General features: G+C 39.4%; 1 protein-coding gene across 16 annotated transcripts in view; it reads left to right on the top strand.

The window, feature by feature from the left end:
* The first annotated feature begins 3,412 nt into the window (after window positions 1-3,412).
* Window positions 3,413-9,028, top strand: part of acaca (acetyl-CoA carboxylase alpha) — a 28,863-nt gene continuing 23,247 nt past the window's right edge. For 8 of the 16 annotated variants that reach the window (XM_047809653.1, XM_047809650.1, XM_047809655.1 and 5 more), the window contains exons 1-10: window positions 3,415-3,573; window positions 5,043-5,289; window positions 6,629-6,761; window positions 7,005-7,143; window positions 7,475-7,584; window positions 7,693-7,774; window positions 7,857-7,955; window positions 8,311-8,417; window positions 8,503-8,613; window positions 8,814-9,023. In XM_047809653.1, coding sequence (XP_047665609.1) covers window positions 5,072-5,289; window positions 6,629-6,761; window positions 7,005-7,143; window positions 7,475-7,584; window positions 7,693-7,774; window positions 7,857-7,955; window positions 8,311-8,417; window positions 8,503-8,613; window positions 8,814-9,023 — 1,209 coding nt within the window. In that variant the 5' untranslated portion in view covers window positions 3,415-3,573; window positions 5,043-5,071. Of the gene's footprint in view, window positions 3,574-5,042; window positions 5,290-6,628; window positions 6,762-7,004; window positions 7,144-7,474; window positions 7,585-7,692; window positions 7,775-7,856; window positions 7,956-8,310; window positions 8,418-8,502; window positions 8,614-8,813; window positions 9,024-9,028 lie in introns of all 16 variants that reach the window. The other 8 variants (XM_047809652.1, XM_047809654.1, XM_047809651.1 and 5 more) reach the window with 3 other exon arrangements.

The raw sequence follows: 9,028 nt of genomic DNA, 5'->3' as shown, positions 1-9,028 counted from the left end.
AGTAAATAAATATAAAGGCTATAGCAGTGCAGAGATGTGTGGGTATTGTTGAAAAGTACAAGTGAATGGTTCTAAGGTTATGGCAATAAAAAAAATGCACAAGCTGAATGCTGAATAAATAAGTCCACTAAATATATACATACTATATATATGTGTGTGTGTGTGTGTGTGTGTGTGTGTGTGTGTGTGTGTGTGTGTGTGTGTGTGTGTGTGTGTGTGTGTGTGTGTGTGTGTGTGTGTGTGAAATATTAGACAGAATGTACAGTAGGGTATATATAGATACATATATAAATAAAATAGTGCAGATGTATGTAAGGTACAATATAGAGGATGAGGAGTATAAAAATACAATATGTAATATGTACAGAAGTTATATACAGTTATATACAGTATATATACAGTACTACTACTACTACTACTACTACTACTACTACTACTAATAATAATAATAATAATAATAATAATAATAATAATAATAATAATAATAATAATATGAACATAGTTAACTATTATATAGTTATGGCCATAAGTTTATTAATTTTATATATGTATGTGTATGTGAGACACCCCTCATTTTCCATGATGCCATGCTGTTTGTAACTTTGTGCCATGGGTTTCTTTTTCTTGCAAAAGAAGGTGAGACAATAAAGAAGAGCAAAATGATCTGACCTGAGCAATAGATTATTATAAGAACTACTAGATCATAAAACGTCTGACCATTTTGTTATTTCGTTACCGGCAGCTACAAACCTAGCTTTAGTGGACTCTACTGACCCCTACTGGTTACTTTGAAATGTGTGTGCGATGGCTATTTTTTATGTTATTGTTAATACTGTTTCATCATAAATCTACAGTACGCTAGCTTGTACAACTTATTTTAAAAATATTTTTTTATGCATTATCATTTAAGAAATAGTTGCTGTACCAACAATGGCCACTGGGTGTCAGTGCTTACCAATAATTCTTCCAGTTTAGCAGGTCCAACTACACTGAGTTTAAATATCGATTGGGATATATTGGGTCTATTCTAATCTATTCCAAAAAATTCTTTTATTCGTTTTTTTTACTAGGCTCACTTTTTACTACATGAAAGTATCACAATCTCCCGTTGTCTAGGCAACAGATGAAGCTACCTTTCACCTTGACACATCCAACACAGCTCCAGTCTTGTGTATACAGTAGATGTTGGCTTTAAACTCAACACTTTTTTCCCCCTTTACTTATCAGACAGTGTTCTGATAAAAAAAAAAAAAAAGAAATTGGAGAGCACAGTTATCACAAGAAACTATTACTAAACTGTGTGCTCTGGAAATGTACAAACAAACATTCTGAAATTCAGAGGACATTTAGTTTGTTGGACTTTCAGATTTCAGAAGTCAAAATGAGAACTAGCTCTTTATTCTTTTTTTTTTTTTTTTTTAAAGATTCCATAACTCTTATATTTCAGTAACTGTAAAACAATTGCTGCACAAAAAATGGATGGATGGATGGATGGATGGATGGATGGATGGATGGATGGATGGATGGATAAATGGAAGTAATAAGAAACATGGTGAAATAATTACAGATTTTTCCCATTTATTGTGATGGTATTTTTATATGACACAAAAACATATATGAATCATTTACATTACAGCTGATATAAACACTCGTTATAGCAAACACTTGTTTACTTCGTTTATCAATTTTACATGAAAAGCACTGACACTGTAGACTTCTTCCATAAATGTAAGACATTAGTCTTAGATTGCATTGGGTCTTCAGTATACATGTCCTTGTAAACATCATACACATCTTTAGTTGGTTACTAACAATAACGTATTAAAAGCAAATCTGATCAATCTGATAAGTGCTGCAATCATTTTTTCAAAACCCAGAATTGGTCAATGCATAGGTTTTAACTAGACTTATTTTGCTCCGTTCTGCTAAATGTTCACATATAAATGATTTATGATGAATGTTTTTATGATGATGTTGACTGTTTTAAGTTCAGATTTCTTTTTGCCTGCTGAGAACATTTGAGGTGAATCAAGCTTTTGTTTATTTTTTCCTTCCATGAATCCCTTCTAAGGTCTCATGTTCCACTGCCTGTTTTATCTGGCAGTAGAACAGGTGATGTCTGCATGATCATTAAACTTTGAGCTGAACTTGAACCTAAAAATCACGCTTGCACAAGACTGATATTTCATCGTTCTGAATCTACCCGTTTACACAATAGTTAGATTGGATGCCAATGCCTCTGTGGTACGTCTGAGTGAACTCGGGTCGAAGGTGCTTCGGTATCTGAAGACTTGACTCTATCTACAGTTAGCTGAAGTATTGAACTATTATTTAAAAGACATTTCATCCAAAGTGCCTTCCGGTTGAGCCTTGCAGATGACGGTTAAAATCTACTGGGATTCGACCTCACAACCTTCTGCTCGGTATTCCATATTCAGTATGATACTGACACCGAAATGTTCCTTGATACCTAAGTAGATCTTCTAGGTTGATGGGATGTGACTGTATCGGTGCATCAGTACAACAGCACACACATTAGCATCATTATAATGACTGCTGTGGAATGAAATAAAAATGTTCAGTAATAGAGTTATGAATCATGGCATTTTACGTCATCCTCTTAAGAATGATAAATATCTGTTCTTCCCAGATCTCACAGAGATGTCCATACATGTGTTCACTTTTTGGAAGGACAACTTTGGACATGTTTAATACTTGGAGACTGTTTGTTCTTTTGACCAACTGAACCACATTATTATCCCAAATCGCTCGTCTTGTTATTGCAATGATAAGACATGCAAACTTTTTGAACTTATGTTATTTGCATTACATGTGATAATGTTATTTATTTTAGATCCCTAAAGCTATCTGAACCTTTGCACTCAATTATATCTATAAAAAAAATAAGAATAAATCATTAAATCATTATCGGCAGTTCTTTTCCCCCTTGCTTATTATTGCTTTTTCTGTTTATTGCATTTCTTATTGCAAATTGTATTATTTGTTATATAAATAAAATGGAAAAACATCCATCCTCGTGTACCGTCACCTTTAATTCATAAACAGATTTTAGTCGGATCAGGCGATACCGCGCACAAACACGCGGACCACCAGACCCTCTCTCTCATTGGTTACACCTCTCCTTATTTGCATATCAAAACCCGCCCCTAACTGAAACACGAAATTCTATTCGCTCATTCGTTCGGCGTGAGACTCTTAAAGTTCATAGTTCGACAATCTGCAGTAACCTCACTCGACTCCCCGTTTTTACATCCCACTCGCATTCCGACATAACGCTTCCTTGTTTTGTGATTGACTCATACAGCTGTCCAATCAGAGACCAGAACTCGGGTGTACAATTTACATATGACCAATCAGAGCAAAACAGACCGGCAAATTCGAATACGGGTAGGATAAAAAAACGCTTCCGTATCATCACATCGCAGTGATGTCGCTGTCAACGAACATCCATCCGAGTGAGGTTGTGGACGAATAAATAAATGAAATAATTAAACATACTATTAATTCGTCGAAGTTACCACATCAGAATAGCTTGCCGACTCATTTCTCACGGTGAGTAGCTAAGCTTATTAACTCAGAAGCTAACGCTAGCTGAATATTAGCTTGCATCAAGTCGTCTCGTGCACCATTTCACTGCAGCAAACCTGAGTAGAAATGTAAATATATTTTTACCGACAATTAAAAAAAATAGGATCGATTATTCGTGAGAGTTTGAAAGCTTGGAAACGTTAGTAAACATAACTGACATGTCTTTTTTTTAATATATAAAACACTTGCGCGTGCCATCCCCTTCACGCGCACACCACACGAGTAAACAAACAACAAACACTCGATCGATATTTATCGATATTTTTTTCTATTTAATTCCTAACAACGGTGTGTTTTTTTGTACTCACGGTGTCTGTCGACTCGTTTATCAGGTTCAGCAAGATGGTCTAAAGGTGTGTTCAGGTCACTTTAGACCCTGCAGTTATTCTAACGTTAAATATTCTACATATCGTTTTATAAATAATATAAATATTTCATATTTTTTGTTTTCATCTTGTGTGATATTTAGTATTAGATCTATATTACTTTCAAATATATTTGACAAGTTGTGGAGTTTCTTCACAGAGACCGCCCACTGCTCATGAATATTCATCATTCAGAGCACAGATTCTCATTCATATTAATAGGAAAGTTGAATTCTCGTTTCTGATTGGTCTAATTAGTAGAATTTTTCTATTCGTTCGTTGCTAAATAACATTAAATATGTTTCGAGTCAAACTTGATCAGAATCATTTTGGATCAGTCATTTTGAATTGAATTTTGTTAGTGAATTGTATCTGTGATGATGAGAATTGGATCGATTCGTTGCGAATCAAACTTTATCGGTGTTGGACCGACTCATATTGGGTCGGTAGTCAATGGAAATGTATTGGTGCTAAGCCGAATCATATCGTGTTATCTGTGAATCGTATCGGTTTAGGTCTGCATCGTTATTTATGCTGAAATCAATGCATTGACTCAATAGTGAATAATATTGTATGAAAGCTGTCCTGAATCATATCGGACAGACTGTATCGATGCTAAATAGAATCGTGGTCTGAATCGAATTGTATTGCTGCTGAACGACGTCATGTCGGAACAGTAGTGAATAAAATTGTACGGATGCTGTAACGAATCATATCGGTTCAGTAACGAATCAGAGCACATCGAATCATGTTTTTCTTACGAGTGTGGAAATGACCCTCAATTTATTTTGAGAATTTTTTTGGATATGGTCTGATTAAAGTAGGTGGGGATTGAAACACCCCGTCACATGGGCGTGGACTACAGTGTAAAAGGCAGACGAGATTCCATCAAATTCATATCTGAATTTTACACACAAAGCGCTTGTAAAACTGGTTACCTCCAGAGGGACTACACAAAAGAGTGGATCACTTTATACGCCACTGTTAAGTCTCGAGTCTAGTGTCTTGTTTTATGCATACTATATGTGTGAATCATCCCTGAATATTTCTTTTTCCGTATTTTCTCAGTGTTTGGAGCCTGCCAGTGTCGTCCGGCCATGGCGGAGCAGGATCCCCCGGCAGAGAAGCCTCTGGCCGCGTCGCACTTCATCATCGGCTCCGTGTCAGAGGACAACTCTGAGGATGAGACTCTGGGCAAGTTGGAGCTGTCGGCAGAGGACAAGGAGCGATCAGAGTCCCCGTGCTCTCTCAACTCGGACAGCACTTTCGAAAGCCTGGATGGGCCTTTTCACAACATGAGGTCAGCCTCGCTTGTGTAAGGTGCCCGTGTTTGTTCGTGTCAACACTGTCATGTCATTAGACGTCTGAATTGCGCTCATTTAGATAATGTTTGGTGATCCAGCCGGTATCCATGGCTGTGTGTCAGCATTGAGCTCCATTGTGAAAGGTTATACAGAGGAAAATGCACCTAAAGTGGGTTCAGGCTCAGTTCTACAAATATTGAGTTTCTTCTATTTCTTAAAAATTTACAATGAAGCAAACATTGGCATGTGTCTAATGTACATTTTATTTGCTTAACTGCTGTAATTTAGACAAGAAGACCCTCTCTGTGCTTTACTACTTTTCTATCGTAGACAGGGTGGTGTGTGTTTGTGTTTGTGTGTGTGTGTGTGTGTGTGTGTGTGTGTGTGTGTGTGTGTGTGTGTGTGTGTGTGTGTGTGTGTTTTGGGTAGGATCACACTATGCCTCTATTTCAGTGGCCCTTTTTATGAGTCAGCATACCAGTGATGATGTAACAGCACATTGAGAGGTCATGCAGAATTAAATCTCACACACACACACACAGATTTTTCTTCACGCTCTACCCCTTTAGTCCCTCCTCATCGTGTGTGTTCCAGGAAGCCGAGCTACTTTTTTTTTAAGTAGACATCATGTGGGTCAGCTTTTTAAATAAAAGTATGACATACCCTTCTAGTACTGAATAAAATAAAACACACCAGTAAACCTCATGTATTCAAGCGAACACGAACAAAAACATTTTCTCAGAAGTATTTATGCAATAAACGTAGCTTTCCTCGGAATCTGTGGAAAGATACTAATACGAAGCTCAACTGATCAGAATCTTCGAGTTACTGCGAAGATTTAGCACACACAACATTTACAACTTTCACCGTTTAGTTGTCAGTTTCTTGTTTTCAGCTGTGTGAACTTTGCCTTATATGGAGTTTTGTGGGCGTAGCCAAAACTTGACGGCAGGCACTTATTTCCAGGGATTTCAGAACAGCGTAAGAGATATTGCGTCATCGGGTACAGTAGGCGTGGCCTATTTGATAATCTAACCCTAGTTTTTGGTTGTTTATTTGTTTTCTAAAATAAATCTACCTATATGATTGTTTTGTCCTTCGTAGTATGCTGGTTTTTATAAAGAGGGCGTTTTTCCAAGATCCCCGGAAACACGCCCATTTTACGTCGTGGTAACAAAACCCCTGGAATTTAGTGAATGCCAAAACTCGTCGTGGTGACATTTTTATCCCTTTGTATCTACGTTTAAACTTGCGTAATATCCGTGAAACAAGTTAGGAGCTTGATTTAATATCTGAGGTCCCTGTAAAACATTGTCTGAGGTAATTTCTCGTGTTTTTAATTTCCTTAAGGCCCAGCATGTCCGGTCTGCACCTGGTGAAGCAGGGACGTGATCGCAGACGTGTCGATCTACAAAGGGACTTCACTGTGGCGTCACCGGCTGAGTTTGTCACCCGCTTCGGAGGAAACAAAGTCATAGAGAAGGTAAATCACATCAAGTCAGAAATCTGGAAAACAATGGCACAGATAACAAAGATCGGAAACTATCAGGTACCGATGTCGGAACTGAGGTACTAATACAGTATCTATCTATTGTTAGTTAGTTTTTGGGATTTAATTCATGCTAAATTTATGGAGGTAGTTTGTCTGTAGCCTTGAACAATACCGAACGGAGCAGATCTCTCGGGAACATAATATTTAATATGTACATGTACTTTGGCATCGCAGGTGCTCATCGCTAATAACGGCATTGCCGCTGTAAAGTGCATGCGCTCCATTCGGCGCTGGGCATACGAGATGTTTCGGAACGAGCGCGCCATCCGCTTCGTCGTCATGGTCACCCCCGAGGACCTGAAGGCCAACGCGGGTGAGCGAACAATACACACCAATGAAAGGGGGAAAGAATTTATGCCATTCACTGGCGAGGGTGAATATATTATGTCCGTTTATACAGTACAGGCTGGTTTTGTCCTGGCCAAGCATGGCCTAATTAATACAGAAAGAGCCACTGATTAGTGACGTGAAAGGAGAAAGTGTCTCTGGTGATGAATGGACAAGGTCTCTTCAAGTCTCTTTGTTCGATTCAATTCAGATTGATCGTACAATCCATTTTCCAGCGCCGAACAACAGGAACTAACTTGTTTTGCAGTTCCGTCCCATGCTATTCACTGTACCTGTATTCTTCTCGTCGTCCACAGAGTACATAAAAATGGCAGATCATTATGTACCTGTCCCTGGAGGAACCAACAACAACAACTACGCTAACGTAGAGCTCATTTTGGACATTGCGAAGCGTATCCCTGTTCAGGTATTTCTTATAGACTTCGGAAAGCTTTGTTCGAACAAAACGTTCGTTCATAAATAATTATTGTTATCAGGTTGCTTAGCGATCGTATGAATCTCGTGTCATTGACAGGCGGTGTGGGCCGGATGGGGTCACGCCTCTGAAAACCCCAAACTCCCAGAACTCCTGCACAAGAACGGCATCGCATTCATGGGTCCGTCTCCTTAACATTTCCAGCTCATTCCCCAGCAATGTAGATTAAATTCTTGTGAATAGATTTTTTTTTTTTTTTTCAGGTCCTCCCAGTCAGGCAATGTGGGCTCTGGGAGACAAGATCGCATCTTCTGTTGTGGCTCAGACGGCAGGCATTCCCACTCTACCGTGGAGTGGATCAGGTCTGTTGGTTCACACCGGGCTAAACGGAAACTACTAAAATGTTCAGAATGCTTTGCCGGAGTCTATGTAAAGCCCCGAAAACCTTAATGTACTGTAGTTTTGGGCCACGTCCATGAAAAACGTCAACATTTTAAAGTACCTTGGGCTGAGTCTACAGTATGTAACCCTAAATGCTAAATTAGTTTGGGCCGAGTTCATATACAACCACAAAATGTTAAGATCGCAGGTTAAAACATTACGTTTGCTCGGGCCGAGGCTTGGGTTGAGTCCGTATATAAACCCTCAAAATGTTCAGAATTTTTACAGACCGTAGACAAAATGCTAACAGTAATCATTATGGATTTACGGAAACAGGATTAACAGTCGAATGGTCGGAAAATGAAAAGAAGAAGCGAATCATCAACGTACCCAGCGAGCTCTACGAGCAGGGCTGCATCCAGGACGTGGAGGCCGGGCTTAAGGTAACAGCTACGCTCACGACGGCGCGTGGCCAGTTCTTGCTCAGTGTTAACATACAGTATCTAAGTCACGTGTTCTGCCTGACAGGCTGCAGAGAAGGTGGGATACCCTGTGATGATCAAGGCTTCAGAGGGCGGAGGAGGGAAAGGCATCCGCAAGGTCAACAGCGCAGACGACTTCCCCAATCTCTTCAGACAGGTCTGCTGTTCAAAAGTTTTTATTTTAATATTTTTGGAACTCTTGAGACCGAAGAGGAATAAAACACTTTGTGTTGACATTCTGTGGTTGGAAAAATAATGAGCTTTGGGGAGTAACAGTAACTTCATTGTAATGACAAATCATCATCGTGTTCATGTTTAACAGACCAGTACATTTTAAAAGACTTTCTGCCCCCTCAGGTGCAAACGGAAGTTCCGGGGTCGCCCATCTTCGTCATGCAGCTTGCCAAGCACGCCCGGCATCTGGAGGTACAGATCCTGGCCGATCAGTACGGCAACGCCATCTCACTGTTCGGCAGAGACTGCTCTGTTCAGCGCAGACACCAGAAGATCATCGAGGAGGCGCCAGCCACCATCGCCACCCCCGACGTCTTCGAGAACATGGAGCGGGTAAA

Source organism: Tachysurus fulvidraco, chromosome 26 (genome assembly GCF_022655615.1).
Source record: "Tachysurus fulvidraco isolate hzauxx_2018 chromosome 26, HZAU_PFXX_2.0, whole genome shotgun sequence".
Classification (NCBI taxonomy): Eukaryota; Metazoa; Chordata; class Actinopteri; order Siluriformes; family Bagridae; genus Tachysurus; species Tachysurus fulvidraco.
The sequence above is the reverse complement of the archived record's forward strand: the minus strand, read 5'-3'. Positions and strand labels throughout refer to the sequence as shown.